Genomic DNA, 20,670 nt, shown 5'->3' on the forward strand with positions numbered 1-20,670 from the left:
TCTCTCTCTCTCTCTCTCTCTCTCTCTCTCTCTCTCTCTCTCTCTCTGAGCATGGTTCCATACCTAGGATAGGATAAAGCAATCCTTCTGACCCCCCCCCCCCCCTTAAAAGATTTAGATGCACTATTGTAAAGTGGCTGTTCCACTGGATGTCATAAGGTGAATGCACCAATTTGTAAGTCGCTCTGGATAAGAGCGTCTGCTAAATGACTTAAATGTAATGTAAATGTTCCAATGTTCCAACAGAAAGATGATATCGAGTTTTCCTAGCAGGGTGATTGGCTAAGCTAATGTTTAAGAAAGAAATCTCTCGTTTTTAATCTTGTTCTGTCACTATCTTGTTTTATTAACATGTCTGGTCTCTCATAACCATGTGTTGTGACACTGGATTGTCTGGGATCTCTCTTGTAGTCATGTACAGTGCCTTTCAAAAGTATTCAACCCCTTGGCGTTTTTCTTATTTTGTTGCATTACAACCATTATATTTCTTATTTTGTTGCATTGTTGTTATTAATTTGGTCTCTCATAGATAGTCCTGTATTGTTGTTGTTGTTCATTTGGTCTCTCATAGATAGTCCTGTATTGTGTTGTTGTTATTCATTTGGTCTCTCATAGATAGTCATGTATTGTGTTGTTGTTATTCATTTGGTCTCTCATAGATAGTCATGTATTGTTGTTGTTATTCATTTGGTCTCTCATAGATAGTCATGTATTGTTGTTGTTATTCATTTGGTCTCTCATAGATAGTCATGTATTGTTGTTGTTATTCATTTGGTCTCTCATAGATAGTCATGTATTGTTGTTGTTGTTATTCATTTGGTCTCTCATAGATAGTCATGTATTGTTGTTGTTATTCATTTGGTCTCTCATAGATAGTCATGTATTGTTGTTGTTATTCATTTGGTCTCTCATAGATAGTCCTGTATTGTGTTGTTGTTATTCATTTGGTCTCTCATAGATAGTCATGTATTGTGTTGTTGTTATTCATTTGGTCTCTCATAGATAGTCCTGTATTGTTGTTGTTATTCATTTGGTCTCTCATATAGTCCTGTATTATTGTTGTTATTCATTTGGTCTCTCATAGATAGTCCTGTATTGTTGTTGTTATTCATTTGGTCTCTCATAGATAGTCCTGTATTGTTGTTGTTATTCATTTGGTCTCTCATAGATAGTCCTGTATTGTTGTTGTTGTTATTCATTTGGTCTCTCATAGATAGTCCTGTATTGTTGTTGTTATTCATTTGGTCTCTCATAGATAGTCCTGTATTGTTGTTGTTATTCATTTGGTCTCTCATATAGTCCTGTATTGTTGTTGTTATTCATTTGGTCTCTCATATAGTCCTGTATTATTGTTGTTATTCATTTGGTCTCTCATAGATAGTCCTGTATTATTGTTGTTATTCATTTGGTCTCTCATAGATAGTCCTGTATTGTTGTTGTTATTCATTTGGTCTCTCATAGATAGTCCTGTATTGTTGTTGTTATTCATTTGGTCTCTCATAGATAGTCATGTATTGTTGTTGTTATTCATTTGGTCTCTCATATAGTCCTGTATTGTGTTATTTACACGTATTTCCTCTCTTCCTGTGTTGTTGTTATGGTCTCTCTTGTAGTCCAGAGGGGTATTCCAGAAAGATGATTTATCAAATTCAGGATTTCCTGAAGATATCCAGCTTGTCTTAACCAAATGAGGGAGTCCAGGATTTATTGGTTCCAGAACGGCTGCTTCCCCTTTAAGCTATTAGGCTAAGAGAAGCGCAGATTGGTTGATCTGACAACTGGCGCGAGCACGCAACATTCAAAAAGGTCCACATGTCGATGACAGAGAAAACGATAGATATGGAGTCAAAAGACAGAGACCAAAATTTCACTACTCTAGAACAAGAAAAAATTGTAACAAAATACAACAAATATGTTCCATTTACTAAAAAAAGTAATACATTCACCGTCACAAAAGCCAGAGATGGAGCCTGGCAGAAAATTTGCTGACAGAATCAATGCGCAAGTGAAGTGGCATGATTCTAATATCTAATAGGCCTAGCGTACACACATTGGTGAGTAGTAATAATGCTTTCACTTTATAGAGCACTTATTGTAATACTGGTGATATTAAGTGTCAAGGCTATAGCCTAATATGTATGTTATAGTAGCCAATGTCACAATTGCAATGGTAGGCCCATTCCATAGCCATAGCCTATGTAGCCTATACTATACGTCTCAGATAACACGCACACACCTACACACACACACACACACACACACACACACACACACACACACACACACACACACACACACACACACACACACACACACACACACACACACACACACACACACACACACACACACACACACACACACACACACTCACGCTCCTGTATGATGTGTCCTGTATGATGTGTCCTGTATGATGTGTCCTGTATGATGTGTCCTGTATGATGTGTCCTGTATGATGTGTCCTGTATGATGTGTCCTGTATGATGTGTCCTGTAAGATGTGTCCTGTATGATGTGTCCTGTATGATGTGTCCTGTATGATGTGTCCTGTATGATGTGTCCTGTATGATGTGTCCTGTATCTGGTGTTGTTTAGCTTTGCAGGGCTTCATAACCTCTATCAGATTAGACCACCATGACACTGAGCTTTGATCAATATACAATCTAACCAGCCCATGGGGCATGTGTGTGTGTCTGTGTGTGTGTGTATGTGTGTGTGTGTGTGTGCGTGAGTGTGTGTGTGTAGGTGTGTGCGTGTTATCCGAGATGTATGGTATTCAGGGCTGCTGTTCAATACACGGTTGGTACAGTGCCAACAGCAGTCACATGAAAAAACAAACATTTTATATAACAAGCCCATATGACAGCCATCTTAAACCTCTCTGACCTAGCCAATCAAAGGCCTTGGCCTTCATTCAACCCTAAAGTACTGTAACTGAGCAGATATGAGGAGAGCCACACTAACTGAGAACTAATGATTTGATTCTATTTTTGCTTCATGGTGTAAATCCTTGAAATGTCAACAACAAACCACTGGGACTTTCTCGCAAACTATAATCATCATATTCTCTTTCCGACTGTATCGTTATACGAAGAACAATCCCGAAAACGTCGGCTAGTCAGCACAGTGATGTCGACACACCTTTAGGCACACAAAAATAGCAGTGTATGACTCACATGTTGGTGTTGGCTGTGGAGGTGAGCCACTCCCCAGCCAGCCCAATGATGTCCAGCCCCGTGGACAGCTGGTTGAAGAACCGTGGATGACCTGGGACAGAGAGAGACAGAGATAAGATATTCTATCTGAATGGGACTTTACAAAGGAAAATTAAACATAGTGGAATATTTGCCTGCAAGGTTTCTATAACCTTGTAAAAACACACATCTACTACAAGGGTTGAACCAGTGTGTGTTCTTTCCTGTAATGAAAACAAACTATTTGATATGAACTCAGACAGGTTATTTTCTAAAAATCTCACATTCACTCTTTGCTGTATTCCTATTGGGACCTGAGATGCAGTGGAACAGTTGCCTTCGAGGTACTAGATGGGGACACTGCACTTATCCACTGATAACAAGGTTACATGACATTTAGAGTAGGCTAGCCTAGATGCTCACAGAGCTTGAAGTTTATGTTTGAATGAAATTCACCAACAACAATCATCACTAGGCTACTAATATTGTATTTATGTCATGTAGCCCCCTAGACGAACGGACTGACTAACTAACTAAAGAGCGCAATATCAGAGATACGAAAGCGAAGTGGATTTGCTCCCGCGTGATAGGCTATATTTCAGCACCGTGGACAGCGCCCGTGATAGCCTCATTGGAATGAAGGCATGAGACTCAACTGCCATAGGCTAATTGATTCAGACAAACTCATAAATCGTGCGACAATGTTTTTTTAAACTATCGTCACTTTGTGTGTAAATGTCCAGTGAATTAAGTTAAAGGTCTTTAGGAAGTAAACCCAAAGGACAGTTTGACTGTTGTCGTTCCTAACGGCTTGTAAAATCCCACGCAGGCTTGAGTCCCCGCGGGCGGTACTTGGTTTAATAAAATCAAGGAATGACCCGTCATTGTGATTGGATGTTGCTGATCAAGGGAACAGCTTATGCTTAAATGGTTTTGTGTAGCATTCCATTTCGCTCAAGTGTTGTGAACACGAGCAGATCACTGTGATAAAGAGAACACAAATTGTATCCCAATATAGTCTGAAGAAATGTTCATATCTAAAAATAAAAATACAACGGTGCGTTAAACATTTTTAAGAAGCCTAAACAATATGGGAATATTTGTAGACTATAGACCTACTGGTTGGTCAAGTTTCATGTAGACTAAGCTAACCATTTAAGCCTACAGCAATATTGGTTGTTTTGGATTGGAATGTATCCTAAAAATGCAGAATGAACCGTCTTTGTTTCTCATGTAATTTCCTATCAAGGAAGGAGAGAAACAAAGGCCTATCTTAATTATCTTTATAGGCTAATGCTTTTTCCAATGGCAATACGATTTGAATCTGCCTGGCTTGGTGAGAGAATTACTTTTTTATTAATTTCACACTCATTTAAACTGCTCAAAGGAAGAACTATGGAAGAAATTGCACAATGGGAAATATAAGAAATGCAAAGATTGGAAACGTAATTAATGCACACAAACTGTCCTGAAAACGTGAAAAGGAAACGTCTGGTTTACAGCTGTAGCCTGTTTCATGTAACTTAGTTGTGGCCAGTTTAGTAGTCTAATGTATATACCTGTTCGCACGCCGTACTTGAGCGTGTCCCTGCAGTCCACGAGGATCTGCTCGAGGGACTCTGGCTGGTCAGAGAGCTCGAGGTTGAATCCCTCCATGCCCTCGAGCAGCTGGTGAGGGTGGTGGAAGTCCAGAACCTTGGTGGAACGGTCAAACGTATTCCTGACGTAGTTGGTGAGGATGCCCACAAGTTCCAACAAGAACTGCATAGTCGCCTCTTCTCCGTTTTTGGCGGGAAGTAAATCTAGAAGAATTACGTAAAAAGCATTTACAAAACTTAAAGAAAATTGAAAGTAGAGGCTGAACGCCCTTTTACAGAAGGGGGCCTATAAATATAGGCCTAGGCTACGGTTCACTAAATGTTAGAAAATGTAAGAATTAGATAACTAACGTGTAGGGTTATATTAAAAGTCTCGCAAGAATGAACTCCTTATCTCTCACCTCTCGCGAACATGTTGGAAAAATCGGTCTCAGTGCGGCGGAAACGGGCATCCCGGTCGCTGTTGTCACAGGAGTACAGGTTCTTCTGGCGTTCTGAGAGTGAGCCTGCGAGCCGGCCTTCCTCCCCAAGACTGTTGTTCTTCTGCAGGAACCCTAGGGTGTTACACAGAGGGGCACGAGAAGGGGAACATGCTCGGTTACCACTGCCCAACATCGCTAGATAATAACCCGATAATAACTTTTATTCAGAGACCTGAGTTTATCTAGGTCTGTTATAAAGGCAACAAATTATTTATGGTGTCCTCTCCCAGACAGCGCTTATAACCTCGGGTGGGGATCCCCACAGTGGATGGGTTTTGGATCAATTTATTGAATAGGGTAGTGTGTGTGTGCTTGCATGGGTGTCTTGCCCTCAGGCTCACAGGCCAGGCAGGCTCAGGCCCTACCCTGCCCGGTGACATCCACCCATAACCCAGTCATGCGAGAGCGAGAAATACCCCATTTATTCCAGCGGTGAATGTCCTCCTTTCCCCCCGGACTTTTCACGCCTGAGCGTGCAGGGACTGTGTGGAGGGCCCAGCGCAGCGTCCATGTCATTACCGACTCATAGAGCAGACATTATGGAGTGGGGTTAATGAAGGATGCGAGATATTTTACGACCTCTGGATAGGCTAGTCTATTTTTTAGGAAAGTCCGTGTCTATTAATAGCCCATTGATCTTTGAAAAAAACCTATAGAGAAAAACCTATAGCCTAGCAGGCTACCACCAGAGAAGGTCATTTAGGCCTAATAATTATGGAAGGATTTAAACACTTATTTTCACATCATGCAGTTTTCAGTAAATGATTCTATGGAAATCTGATATAAAAAAATGTTTTTACAATATCGAATAAGACAGAGAGCAGGCTCTCTCAAACGCTGTCTCTGTTTCAGAGATCCTTTCATTAAAATGTATTCCTCTAATCTCGATTGGCACATTGGGCACTGATTATCTCACGAGAGCAGCGGCCTCGAAAAAGCTACCGGTTGATATGGTTCTCGTTAATCTTCCCTCATCCACAGAACGTGTTTCTTTACTGATTGATAGGACCTGACAACTATTATGGGCTGTAAATCCACACTGACAAAGAACAAAATCTAACACTCGGAACCATTTTATGATGACCATTGTCACTGTTCTGTTTTTTCCTCCTCACAAAAATTATTTCAAACTCGAGCACAAAGCTATATTACTTATCAACCCGAGGGGATATTTATACAAACGAAATAATGTCTTTATCGTGCATAAAAGTACCCTATAATCACTTAGCCCTATGTCCACATATTCAAATGATAAGGTAGGCTATGTAAATTATTGGTCCTGATGCACAACACACACAAATGTGAAAATGACTCATAGGGCCAAAACAATGTCCTCTATAAAACGAGTCAATCAATTGATTGAATAAACAGGTTTCTTCGTGCATTGTGGTGAATTATTTCGTTATTAAGGTTATGTTCAGGGTTATGAGGGTGGTTACATTGTGTTATTATTCTCCGGCAGGGGACGTCCTCCACATTAAGGGGCAGGTGGCCTACTTCCTTTGGCCCTCGGTACGAATTACAGGCCTGCATCGTAACTCTCGAGTTCAAATCCATTTATTTTAGGCTAATTACATCCCCTGTTTGTGTTTGGATTGAAGCCATGGTAACAATGCCTACATTTCCAATTAAATGACATTGACATTCTTGACATTATCAAATCCTGCCACAAAAAAATATGTAGGTCTGACATCAGTGAAGGTAGGAAGTATTTTTTAAAGAAAGGATATTTTTCTCAATGTGTGAACGCTGACGTCAAACCAATCCTAGACGTATAGTGCCCAGGAAAAACAGATCGTCTAAGAATCCTGTTGGAAAAATCCTGAATTCAATCGTTTCACCTTGGCTTGATTGGATAACAGAGACCTTATGGAACCTCCCAGATTTACCAAACCTAAAACTCCACGTCATCTCATCGACATCGTCACATTTCATTTAAAAGGCTCGCAGGTGTTATAAAAAAAATGCAGTTTTGCATGAAGGGACCCAAATCCATAGTCGCCTCCAAACGGAAAGGAGAGGAAATTAATGCTTTAAAAAAAATCTATGATAAGGGCTTTATAAAATAAAAAGGTATTAGAAGGTGCAATATTTAGGCCTAGCCTATGTGCACAAAACATGTTACCAGCTAACTCAGCATAAAAAACAACTAGCCTATATTGGACACATCTATCTCACGATAAATCTTCTTTGTTTAGACATGTTTCTATATTTCTGAGGCGTATTGTTACTTGCCGTATTGTGGGCCTACATCCTATCCTTTGCTAACTGTAGAGATATGGATAGGAAGAGACATGGGGTGGTCGGCGCGGGAACCCCGGCGCGCATCGCGTGGCCTAAAGCTAATCGCTAACTGACCTTTAGGAGATGAGAATGTGGAGTGACAGTCCGGGACGGCCCTGCTCTAACATCAGAGTATTCCATATAGTATCCATGATGGTTTATGGGTCTAAAACTTACCACAGATCTTCAAACCCAGTTTCCGCGTGCAGCCTTGCATCCACGCGTCATAGTCTAAAACAGAATGTTTGGGGAGAACGTTTGAAAATCAAATTCTGAAATATATGAATAGTGTGATTTGGGTGACAGCGGATGAGTTTTTATAAAGCGTATGGTAATGCATGGCACAACGGAGTGAAGAAGCATGAAGCAGACACTTGCAGCAGTAGATCATTGTCTTGGGGAACTTCACCCTATCTCGCGGTTATTATTCCTCAACATTCGAATGGTCCGAATCCACACAGTCCAATCATAATGGGCCATCAGAGGCTCGCCGGTTTAATAAATACTGGCACGCACCCGGTGAAGGGGCGGTTTGAAATAAACACCCGTGAAATGACCTCGCGAAAGAGAGCAGAAATTAATTAGGTGAAACACAGTATTTGACTGGCGCGAGCTGGCGATGTCTAGCTGGCTGTTCGGGGACACACGCACACACACACACACACACACACACACACACACACACACTAGGCAGTATAGTGAAAACTAGGCATATAGGCTACCTTATTTTGGAATTGTATGATGGAGAATGCCATCATAGCAACACAAAAACACAAGCATACAGAGCAAAGCGATGGGACGGTAACAAGGCATATCTATATGCATATGAGCTTCATGATGGTGTTATTTGTCTAGGATGCAAGACCCAGACATAACGGCTCGAGGTGTCACTCAGAGCGCATGAAGGCGAGCGCTACCCGAGACACACTCACACACAGAGACACCACGAGCCGCCTCAGGTCAGCGCGAGTGAGACAGAGCGTGGCAGCGAGATAATAGCAACATCCAACAGCAGCAGCAGAGAAACAGGCAGAGCACAAAAACAACATCACAGGCTTTTTCAAACCATTATGCACTCTGTCAAACCTGAAAAAATGTCAGACGTATTACTGTTCTACAAATTTATCCACATTCTTCCTCTGTTGATTGAGCCTATGATGCAATTTTTCCATATTAGGCCAATGGTTTTAATGGCAGACATGTTGCCTGGTTAACTAGCCCTTCAGCCCTATACATTTTCCAAACGAAATATGACTAGGCCTGTAGAGAGGAGGGTTTGGGGCTTTTTCTTTACGAAAATTGAACTTTCAGGGGTAGGCTAGACAAATATGCTAATTTCAGTAATCCGTTTCTAAATGTCCCCTTCTCTCAGTGTTCGGTGGCAAAATGATCCAAGCGGGTCTCTACAAAACGAGTGCAAGCCATCATCACGAACACCGGAGTGGCTGCAATTACCAGCCATTCCCTGCGTAATTGTGCTGTTAACAGCTCTCTCATGCAGGACTGACTACATGATGCAAGGATTTTGAGGGGATAAACGATCTAAATTTAAAATAAAAAATACGAATTGAAATGCTTGCATACAAAATATCGTTAGCCAATAAATTATAGCATGAACATACATTTAGGCTATTGGTTATAGGCTTTACAACATACATCTTTTAAAAACATCATTTGATAGGTCTGGTAAAAAAAAAGAAAAAAAGAAAAAGGAAATTCGATAGGGTTATTCCAAATAATTGTATATTTTATATTCCAAAACTATTTCCTTTCCGGATCCATAGCGCTGAGGACATTATAACGACGCTCTTTGAGGCGATTACAGGAGGTCCGTTTCTCAGTGCACGCCGCTGATCCGTTAGACAGCGGCAGGCAGCTGTGATAGCTCTGTTTTTAACCGGAATGATTAACGACAGGGCCCACACGGTAAAAAGCCCGGGTGAGTCTCGTTTTTATCAGGCAGAGGAGGAGGGAGGGAGAGGGAGAGAGAGAGGAAGGAGAGACTTACTTGTAGATGAAGGTCGTAAATTGGCAGAGTTGGGGTCCTGGTCCCCGCCAGTGGCTGTCGGTTCAGACGTGGCCATTAGTCCTCCGTTATTCCCGTGCGCTCCGGGACTCTTATCAGATTCTCAACGGAAATATCCAACCGGTTTCTGAAAACAAACGGCCAAGGGTTAAGATTGATGGCTCTGAATATTAAACAAATAAATAACTGCATTTATTTCTGAAAGCTATGCATTATTTATTTGGAATCGCCTAAAATAGGCAGCCTAAGCTGAATTTGATCAGTGAAATCGAGCTTTAGTATCAGTGCAGTGAAGGAAGGGGATGATGCATCATTTGCTGTTATTATCTGCCTCTACGATCGGAATCATTTATTCTCGAACGTCAATAGGCTGCGAGCTGCATGCACATGCCGAAGCGAGATAAATGCTTTTGAACGATAACATCGCGTGCATTCCATTCAAATAAAGGCTGCAAATCTGACAAATGTATAGCCACTATATTCTACCTTATATAAATGAACGAAAAAAACATGTTTTAAGCAGTAAATTGGACACAGAACCTTGTCCCCAGTGACGTTTTTATGGGTCATTAGAGCGAAATCATCCCCATCTCTGAGACATCAGTCTTGGGCGCTCAAGCTAAGCGAAGAGCACCAGACTGTTCAGTCTACTTTTTGATCAAAGAGCACGAAAACAAAGGTCTTCTTGTCTTCAATATAAAGCAAATAAATACGTCTAATCCACAAACAAATAATCCTTATCAGACCTATTCAGAATTAGGAATATGCAAAACGAAATAGCCTTTCATAATTACGCGCTATGGAATTCTTTGACTAATTTTCTCAAACAAATCTGGGTTTTGTGAGAAAAAATAATATATTGGACAGACACTTGATCAATGATATTCTACTGAAATCCGTTGGAAAATGTATTGACATATAGCATATCGATTTTTCAATTATGATGATCTTTGAATAACCACAGCGAAGTCAGCATCAGTTAATGTCATTATTGATAAGAAAATAGTAAGGCTAATGAATGAATCCTGCCACTCATATAGGTTAATAAATAACAATTGACTGCCATTGCTATTAACATGTTCATTTTTTCATAATAACACACTTTTGAACAAGAGAGATTTGGAAATCCGAACATTTAAGCGACAGGTCGTTTGCTATAATATTTATTCCTTCCTATCCAATCCCATCCTATTTTCTACCCCAATAAGAATGTGGATCGCAACAAATGTTGCAGTTGCTGGGCGCTGTGCAACATTATCTTTAAAAAAGAAATACAAATATCTCACTATTATGGAAAAATCAATCAATAGGCCTATTACAAAAAAAAGCTGTTAGGAAACGTGAGAGCGCGGGCGCTAGGAGGCAATACGCTACCTTACCGTCTGCGGGTGCACAGGTTGTCGTGTCGAGAGAAACTACGACCAAACAACCGAATTACAGTTCTCTATCCACCCAACGTTCTGAGACGCAAGACAGTTCAAAGCCAACAACACCGGAACAACGACATCGAGACAAATTACATCCAGTAGCGCGCCAGTGACCTTTTTTCCCTCAAGAATGTTTCATTTTTAATTTATTTATTAGTGCGTGAATCGCCTATCCCCTTATATACGCACGCACGCGTGAGTCATAGCATTTCCCCCCTCTGGCGCAAAATTAAGCTTCTCCTGCTCGTGACAGAAAAAAAGGATACGAAAAACCTCCCCACTTCCCGACAAATCAAATCAAATCAAAAGCAAATGTATTTATAAAGCCTTTCTTACATCAGCTGATATCTCAAAGTGCTGTACAGAAACCTATCCTAAAACCCCAAACAGCAAGCAATGCAGGTGTAAAAGCACGGACGTGTCCCCTTTTTCTGTGACACAGGGAGACTTTTTTTCAGAAGGTGTGATTGTCATGAGAAATGCCTCTCCTGTAAGATAAAATCACAAAGTGTCACTCTTGGGAAGTTTGATAAACATCACGTCCTCAATAGGCTACTTACTAACTTAGAGATAAAAGGTGATCTTAGGGAACGACCAAAAACAACAGAGGAGGTTTTCTTTTCGTCACTTGCACCTTTCAATCAAAGGAAACATTTGAAAAATGATTTGGACAACCGTAGCCTACCAGATATAGACTTGGGGTGGACTTATTTTTGCTCAGCTCGATTCTTGTGCAACTAGACATATGCCTGAAATGTTATTACCAAGAAATGGACAATTGATAGCCTATTCATTTTCTTATTGTGTCATTGTCCACATTTAGGCTACAGTGTGTGTATCATCTTCAGTTTTGTGGCTTGTGAAGCTAGATTGGGAATGATATGTTGGCTCTAGACCACGAGGTGGCGGGAACGACTATGCTGATAGATCTATGTGGTCAGGAGCATTGATGGAGTTTAGCCTAGGCCTATAGGCGGAATAGTAAAAAACAAACTAAAATAGAGCAGCCACACCTGAGGGATCTTTGGGAATTCACTTGTAAACTTCAAGGTCCTAAGCAGCAGGGCTCCAATGGGAAGTGTTCTCCACACAGTCCACTCCACAGTCCACTCCACACAGTCCACTCCACAGAGTCCACTCCACACAGTTCACTCCACACAGTCTACTCCAGACAGTCCACTCCACAGTCCACTCCACACAGTCCACTCCACACAGTCCACTCCAAACAGTCCACTCCACACAGTCCACTCCACTCCACACAGTCCACTCCACACAGTCCACTCCAAACAGTCCACTCCACAGTCCACTCCACTGCCGAATGCCTCTTCTTTCACCCTCTCAGTCCTCTTTCAATCATCTCCTACTTTTCTGGTCTTCTCTCCCTCTACTTGTTCTCTTCCCCGTCAGGACTTTTTAGAGATCATTATTGCTCAACCTCCTCAGAAATTAACAGGAATTTTGAAAATGATCTGTGTGGTTGCGTTTATGTTGAAATGTATGGGTGTTGAAGGGTCTATTAATAATACTGGTTCTACTAGAAATGTAGAGTACGTTTCCACTTAGTCTTTGAGTACTTCTGTCAAACAAACCCGTTGTGTAGAAGAAACCAGAAAGACACAGATGTCATGATGCTGAACTTTATTGTGTTATTTACATGAAGATTAAACAGGGACATGGTGATGAGGAAACCGTGTATGCTGTGATGGCCTCACCAAGGCAATGTGCAAATGTGAAATGCAAAACAGTGACACAATTAATATCTAAACACTCATACAAAAGGAAAAGAAACTAACTGATGTTTCCACTGTCAGACTGGGCAGTGTGCTGGCGACTGACAGCTATGGGGAAAGGTAAGAGGGTGGACATGGTTTGTGTCTCCTCTCCTGCGCCTCTTCCTCATCTGACGACGATGAGGAGGAGGAGGAGGAGGAGCTATCTGAGCTCTGAGGAGAGTCTTGATCACTCCCAGAGTCATCTTCATCACCGGAGTCCGAACAATCATCATCATCATCTTGGCTTTTCTCCTCTTGCTCTGATGGAACATTGTATAGGAACAAAGCAAAGACTTTGATTAGCTATATCAGGTGTGTCAGTGTTGGAACAAAAGCCTGCACACATAGTAACTCTCCAGAACTAGGGTTAGTGTGACCACTTGAATCTAACTTCCAACAATTGTCACACAGCCACAGTGGCCAAAAGTCTTCTCCCACAATAACCTTTGTGTGCATGTGTATGATTTGGAGGGAGCCACTCACCTCTCTCCAGCCTCTCCTGGATGAGAGGAATGAACTGTTTGGCTTCTGGATTATTTGGTTCATAGACCAGAACTGGAAGAACAGAGCATAGACACATCAATCATCCACTGGTTGGCTAATTCATTCATTAATTGGTTGATTGATGCAATGAGAGACACATGAACAAAATGCACACATATAATCAAAACAATGAATGACAGAACTTTTTCATTTGACAAACAGGCTTACTCATCTGACACAGTTTCTTTGCTAGCACAAAGTCTTTCTCCATTACAGACTTGAGGAACTGAAATCACAGACACAGATGGGAGTCACAGTCCATCCAGGCAGACCCAGCCTCTCATTGTTAACCAGCAATCTGAATTCCTCCATTAATCAGGGAAAATGACATCTGATATGAATGTATTCCTTTTTAGTCAGTCTAATGTGGGACTTGGTCTGACATGAACTGAAGAGTTAATTTACCTCAGCCATCAGCTCCAGCGGAGCCCTGTATCCCTCCTCCTCATCATCATCCGCCTCACCACCATCATCATCATCCTCCTCAGTGTGCTCTTCCTCCCCTTCTGGTTCAAGAGGGGGGAGGGGCTCTGCTGGAGGGTGAACACACACAGAGCAGGGGGTAGTTTGGGCCCGTGGCTGCACAAACACTCTTCCTCCTGCCCCACAAAACATCATCGTCATTTTTCAGCAGTCATGCAAAAAAGATCGAAACATTGGTGCAAAGTTAGATTCTCTATGTTTCAATCTACCAATCTATCTATAACAACCCACTGGGCACAGATGTCAATTCTACGTCTATTCCTTGTTGGTTCAACATAATTTCATTGAAATGATGTGGAAACAACTTTGATTCAACCAACGTGTGCCCAGTGGGAATGCTCTTCTACTCTAGTAGTCCTGTCATATTCTACTGACCTGTAACAGCCGAAGCCGACTGCTGTGGTTTCTTATTATCCTTCATCTTCAGGTCTTGGCTGAGGATCACAGGCGGTCCAGCGAACCCAACACTAATGTTATTCACACCTCCGAATCTCCCCGGTGGAGTGACCTGGGTGGAAAACAAATTAGATATACAGACTAATAAATGATAAATGCAATAGTATAGGGGTTTTCTTTTTTTGGGGGGGGTTAGGGTTTTTGTGCTTTCTTAGTGTTGATTTACCGACCTTCATAGGATTTGATACTGCTTGTGTAGGAAGGCTACGTCTGAAAAATACCAAAACACACACACACAAAAATATGTAAATGTTTGCAACACATCAACTTGTGATGTGCACATCAACTTGTGTCATGGAAACTCAACACCATGTCTGATGTTTAATGACATAGTTAGAACTGGTCATGCTGTTAATTCTTACCGGGGTGCGGCAGTAAAATACTTGGCTCCCACGGCTTCTAGAACAAAAAGAAGAAAGGGAGGGTGTCATAAATCCAGGTCAGAGTAGAATGGAAAGTACAGCAGTGGTTGTTTGTTTCACCCTGCATACCAGATCTTTACACAGGCCTACATACCTTTAGGCATGTGTGTCTCAAGAAGTGCAGGGGCCACCTATATCAAAAGCAGGGAAAATATGAATATATGTATTTCATTGTTTGTTCACATACAAATTAAATATTTATCTGAAATAAAATAATCTTCCCAACATGTCTTGTTTCATCGTGTCTTTGACAAAATAAACACGTTTTACCTGCTTCTGTGGAACCTTGGAAGACTTCCCCACACATTCAAGTCTGGAAACAACAACATGAGACACTTAGACTGACAGCGCGCTAACGTCGTTACATGCAAGCACTCTCCCAACTACATACGTTAATACTAGGCCTAGTTGATACCTCTTGGAGACACAATGTCTCATTTGAAAAAAATGTGCCTGTCATATCAGCGATTCATTGTGCAAGCACTGTGTTTGTCACATTGGCACATCATATTTGTAACCAATAACTCACGTTAATAACTAGCTACGTTAGCTAGCTACTGTAATGCTCAGCTGAATAGCTTGCTGGCTCACCTGCTCATCTAGCCGATTCTCGATTACTACCAAACCCCCGAGCAGTCCGATAAAGTTTAACAATAAATATTTCTATATGAAACAATCTTTTGCTTTGTATTATCGATGGAGTCGTAGTAACATTAGCTAGCTCACTGTGTTGCTTGCAAGTTTAGTGGCTCATAAAACATGAGAAGAGAAAACAAAGTCTCATTCCCATGACAACGGGTCAACTCCCTCCCCCTCGGCTCCACGTGAGTGCCTTGGTGCTGTTCTATGATGTTGGTGCTTTTACTTGCTTTCTTGTCAACTGTCACACAAACCAAACATAAAGCCTAGGACCACCTCACAAAACGTTTTGTCAGGGTAGAGTAGGCCTGCAAGAATATCATGATAAAAGCTAATGATACTGTTCTGTCTCTCTGTTCCCTCCCCTCTCTCATGTTTTTATTTATTGTTAATTAACCTTTATTTAACTAGGCAAGTCAGTTAAGTACACATTCTTATTTACAATGACGGCCAGGAAACAGTGGGCCTTGTTCAGAGGCAGAACATTTTTTTTTTTTTTACCTTGTCACCACTGTGTGTGTGTGTGTGTGTGTGTGTGTGTGTGTGTGTGTGTGTGTGTGTGTGTGTGTGTGTGTGTGTGTGTGTGTGTGTGTGTGTGTGTTTGTGTGTGTGTGTGTGTTTTGAGAGATATAGGCTACCAGGTGAAAAGTGAAATAGGGAAGTATAGAATGCTGACAGTTGATACAATCAGCTGAAACAACATCAGTTAATCTTCTCCTATAGGGGCTTGCAACAACAATTGGTCTAAGGAAACATGCTACGGACAGGCCCGTAGGCCTAGGCTACTGTGGAGAGTTAAAATACAGCCTACATTTCAGACACTATCCCAATAGAGTTTACAGAACACTGGCAAAGCCTGTCGAAATACCTTAGGCAACAACCTGGGCAAAGCCATTGACTCAACAAGCAGGAGTACATACACATCTCATTCAGTATATAAACTGAAGGCCATAAAAGTCTAGAAGCATCATAAATTAACGTCACATAATATTCACAGGACTTTCTCAATCAAACCGGGATACACTCAATTTGAGACAACTCATTTAATAAAATAATAAATTGAGTTCTCGTGCACATACACATACGCAGGTGAGGTTCTTTGTAGAGCGCGGAGGTGCATGAGCATAGCTCCGAGAAGCAGCAACAAATAAACACAGTAAACACTCAAAATATATGCACATTAGGACAATTATAACTGGGCACTTGCTATCAATAGCCTACTTCATATGTAGGCTGTCATTGTAAAGAATCATTTGTTGTTAAAACTGACTTGCCTAGTTAAATAAAGGTTAAATAAATTTTTTTTAAATATTCATAGCTCCACATGTTCAAAACTAGTAGAAAAGGCCTAGGCCTATCAGCATTTTGAAAAGTTGATTTAATAATACTTACCTTTGGATATTTTGTCCCAAATTTCCAACTGCATGAGGACCAACCCCTGGCTATACAAAGCACTTTAGCAGAACATGCTAGCTTGTTATTAGGTCAGGAAGCAGGCAATGTCTTCAAGAGGAGAGTGGAGCTCCAACTTGGGCGCTAATGTTATGGGCAAAGGTATGCCCATCATCACACCTCATGGAGTGATAGGCAACTGAACACAACTCATACCTGCAAAGAAATATATAAATATAGGACAAAACACACATCACGAACAGAGAGACAACACAACAACACAACACTACATAAAGAGAGACCTAAGACAACAACATAGCAAGGCAGCAACACATGACAACACAGCATGGTAGCAACACAACATAACAACAACATGGTAGCAACACAACATGGTAGCAGCACAAAACACGGTACAAACATTATTGGGCACAGACAACAGCACAAAGGTCAAGAAAGTAGAGGCAACAATACATCACACAAAGCAGCCACAACTGTCAGTAAGAGTGTCCATGATTGAGTCATTGAATTATGATTTACGGTTCTTTAATGTTGATTGAAGATTAACAAATGTCACTCAGCTGTGATTATCCAATTAACTGTCCATTTATCAATATAAGATGTGGTCTGGAAATAATAAACAGGAATACAATGGCATCAATACTAAGATAAGGCACATATTAAATGAGCAATAACAAAACAAGATGTACAGCTCTCATCTCTTATAATATTCCAATGACTGAAACGAAAATACAAGTAGTTAGCAACAGGAACAGGTGAAAATGTAGCAAACAACATTAGATACACGATATATACAAATGTATGTGTACACCCCTTCAAATTAGTGGATTAGGCTATTTCAGCCACACCCGTTACTGACAGGTGTATAAAATTGAGCACATAGCCATGCAATCTCTATAGACAAACATTGACAGTAGAATGGTCTTACGGAAGAGCTCATCGAATTTCAACGTGGCACCGTCATAGGATTACACCTTTCCAATAAGTCAGTTCTTCAAATATCTGCCCTGCCAGAGCTGCCCCGATCAACTGTAAGTGCTGTTATTGTGAAATGGAATCGTCTAGGAGCAACAGACGCGAAGTGGTAGGCCACACAAGCTCACAGAACTGGACCGCCAAGTACTGAAGCACATAGCGCATAAAAAATCGTCTGTCCTCGGTTGCAACACTCACTATCGAGTTCCAAACTGCCTCTGGAAGCGACGTCAGCACAATAACTTTGTCGGGAGCTTCATGAAATGGGTTTCCATGTCCAAGCAGCCACACACAAGTCTAAAACCACCATGCGCAATGCCAATCTGCTGGAGTGGTGTAAAGCTCGCCACCATTGGACTTTGGAGCAGTGGAAACGCATTCTCTGGCGTGATGAATCACGCTTCACCATCTGACAGTCCAACGGACAAATCTGAGTTTGGCGCATGCCAGGAGAAAGATTCCTGCCCCAATGCATAGTGCCAACTGTAAAGTTTGTTGGAGGAGGAATAATGGTCTGGGGCTGTTTTTTATGGTTTGAGCTAGGCCCCTTAGTTCCAGTGAAGGGAAATCTTAATGCTACAGCATACAACGACGTTCTAGACGATTCGGTGCTTCCATCTTTGTTGCAACACTTTGGGGAAGGCTCTTTCCTGTTTCAGCATGACAATGCCCCTGTGCACTAAGCCAGGTCAATACAAAAATGCTTGGCGAGATCGGTGTGGAAGAACTTGACTGACCTGAACAGAGCCCAGACCTCAACCCTATCCAACAACTTTGGGATAAAATGGAACGCCGACTGTGAGCCAGGCCTAATTGCCCAACATCATGGCCCAACCCCACTAACTTCACTAGGGTAGGGGGCAGCATTCTGAATTTTGGATGAAAAGCGTGCCCAAATTAAACTGCCTGCTACTCAGGCCCAGAAGCTAGGATATACATATAATTGGTATATTTGGATAGAAAACACTCAAAAGTTTCCAAAACTGTTAAAATAATATCTGTGAGTATAACAGAACTGATATGGCAGGCGAAAACCTGAGGAAAATCCATCCAGGAAGTGGGAAATCTGAGGTTTGTAGTTTTTCAAGTGATTGCCTATCCAATATACTGTGTCTATGGGGTCAGATTGCACTTCCTAAGTCTTCCACTAGATGTCGACAGTCTTTAGAACGTTTTTTCAGGCTTCTACTGTGAAAGGGGAGCGAATAAGAGCTGTTTGAACCAGTGGTCTGGTTGGAAGCCTTTAGTTTAGTCAAGCGCAGAAGCCGTGAGCACGAGCTCCGTTCCCTTTCATTTCTAAAGACAAAGGAATTGTCCGGGTGGAATATTATTGAAGATTTATGACAAAAACATCCTAAAGATTGATTCTATACATCGTTTGACATGTTTATACGAACTGTAATGGAACTATTTTGACTTTTCGTCTGGATTTAGTGCCCGCGCATTGTGCATTTGGATTACAGGACTAAACGCGCAAACAAAAATGTGGTATTTGGACATAAAGATGAACTTTATCGAACAAAACAAACATTTGTTGTCTAACATGGAGACCTGGGAGTGCTATCAGATGAAGATCATCAAAGGTATGTGATTAATTTTAATGCTATTTTTGACTTTTGTGACACCTCTCCTTGGCTGGAAATATGGTTTTCTGTGGCTAGGCGCTGACCTAACATAATCGCATGGTGTGCTTTTGCCGTAAAGTCTTTTTGAAATCTGATACAGCGGTTGCATTAAGGAGAAGTTTATCTTTAATCGTATGTTAAACACTTGTATCTTAGATCAATGTTTATGATGAGTATTTCTGTAATTTGATGTAGCTCTCTGCACTTTCACTGAATGTTTGTTTGAGACAATGCATTTCTGAACATAACGCGCCAATTTCAAATGAGGTTTTTGGACATAAGATGAAATTATTCGAACAAAACACACATTTATTGTCTAACATGGAGACCTGGGAGTGCCATCTGATGAAGATCATCAAAGGGTAGTGATTAATTTAATCGCTATTTCTGACTTTTGTGAGCCCTCTCCTTGGCTGGAAAATGGCTGTATGGTTTTCTGTGACTAGGCGCTGACCTAACATAATCGCATGGTGTGCTTTCGCAGTAAAGGCTTTTTGAAATCGGACACTGTGGTTGGATTTACAAGAAGTTTATCTTTAAAATGGTGTATAATACTTGTATGTTTGAGGAATTTTAATTATAGGATTTCTGTTGTTTTGAATTTGGCGCCCTGCAATTTCACTGGCTATTGTCGAGGTGGGACGCTACTGTCCCACTTGTACTAGAGAGGCTAATGCACTTGTGGCTGAATGGAAGCAAGTCCCCACAGCAATGTTCAAACATCTAGTGGAAAGCCTTCCAAGAAGAGTGGAGGCTGTTATAGCAGCAAAGGGGGGACAAACTCCATATTTATGCCCATGATTTTAGAATGAGATGTTCGGCAAGCAGGTGTCCACATACTTTTGTTCACGTAGTGTAGCTACAAAAAATGCTGTAATAATGACTAAAATTGTCACGGCTGTCTAATTCCTCCTCCTCGGACGAGGAGAGGCGAGAAGGATCGGACCAATGCGCGGAGTGGTTAGTGTCCATAATTTATTAGCATCGAACTGAACACTATAATGAAACAAAATAACAAATAGAAAACCGACAAACAGTCTCGTGTGGCACAACGACTACACGGAAGACAAACACCCACAAAACACAAGTGAAACCCAGGCTGCCTAAGTATGATTCTCAATCAGGGACAACGATTGACAGCTGTCTCTGATTGAGAATCATACCCGGCCAGACACAAAAATCCCAACATAGAAAATACCACATAGACAAACCCACCCAACTCACGCCCTGACCAACTAAATAAATACAAGAAAAAGGAAAACAGGTCAGGAACGTGACAAAAATATTATTAAACTATTGACCACTTGTCAGTAAAACATGGGAAAAACAAATACTG

The 20,670-nt window shown here is 41.3% G+C and overlaps 2 protein-coding genes across 10 annotated transcripts in view; both read right to left on the minus strand.

Moving 5' to 3' along the window:
• LOC129813926 (glutamate decarboxylase 1-like) overlaps window positions 1–11,416 on the minus strand; it is a 23,390-nt gene extending 11,974 nt beyond the window's left edge. The window contains exons 1-6 of one of the 5 annotated variants that reach the window (XM_055866563.1): window positions 11,346–11,416; window positions 9,565–9,709; window positions 7,734–7,787; window positions 5,193–5,345; window positions 4,753–4,995; window positions 3,176–3,266 (exon numbers count right to left, since the gene is read on the minus strand). In XM_055866563.1, coding sequence (XP_055722538.1) covers window positions 3,176–3,266; window positions 4,753–4,995; window positions 5,193–5,345; window positions 7,734–7,787; window positions 9,565–9,640 — 617 coding nt within the window. In that variant the 5' untranslated portion in view covers window positions 9,641–9,709; window positions 11,346–11,416. Of the gene's footprint in view, window positions 1–3,175; window positions 3,267–4,752; window positions 4,996–5,192; window positions 5,346–7,733; window positions 7,788–9,564; window positions 9,710–10,956; window positions 11,252–11,345 lie in introns of those variants that run through there. The other 4 variants (XM_055866561.1, XM_055866560.1, XM_055866565.1 and 1 more) reach the window with 4 other exon arrangements.
• Window positions 11,417–12,632: 1,216 nt separating this feature from the next.
• erich2 (glutamate-rich 2) lies at window positions 12,633–15,493 on the minus strand. 5 transcript variants are annotated; one of them, XM_055866567.1, is made up of 10 exons: window positions 15,277–15,493; window positions 14,956–14,998; window positions 14,780–14,816; window positions 14,626–14,659; window positions 14,434–14,473; window positions 14,183–14,315; window positions 13,730–13,923; window positions 13,493–13,550; window positions 13,265–13,336; window positions 12,633–13,041 (listed from the first exon to the last, which is right to left on the minus strand). In XM_055866567.1, exons 1-10 carry the CDS (start codon window positions 15,282–15,284, stop codon window positions 12,848–12,850), a joined length of 813 nt encoding a protein of 270 aa, XP_055722542.1. In that variant the 5' UTR covers window positions 15,285–15,493; the 3' UTR covers window positions 12,633–12,847. The 5 variants fall into 5 exon arrangements, with proteins under 5 accessions (XP_055722542.1, XP_055722545.1, XP_055722544.1 ...); XM_055866570.1 differs by having other exon boundaries at window positions 13,730–13,854; window positions 14,626–14,662; XM_055866569.1 differs by having other exon boundaries at window positions 13,730–13,857; window positions 14,626–14,662.
• Between the last annotated feature and the right edge of the window lie 5,177 nt (window positions 15,494–20,670).

This window comes from Salvelinus fontinalis, chromosome 17 (genome assembly GCF_029448725.1).
Source record: "Salvelinus fontinalis isolate EN_2023a chromosome 17, ASM2944872v1, whole genome shotgun sequence".
Classification (NCBI taxonomy): domain Eukaryota; kingdom Metazoa; phylum Chordata; class Actinopteri; order Salmoniformes; family Salmonidae; genus Salvelinus; species Salvelinus fontinalis.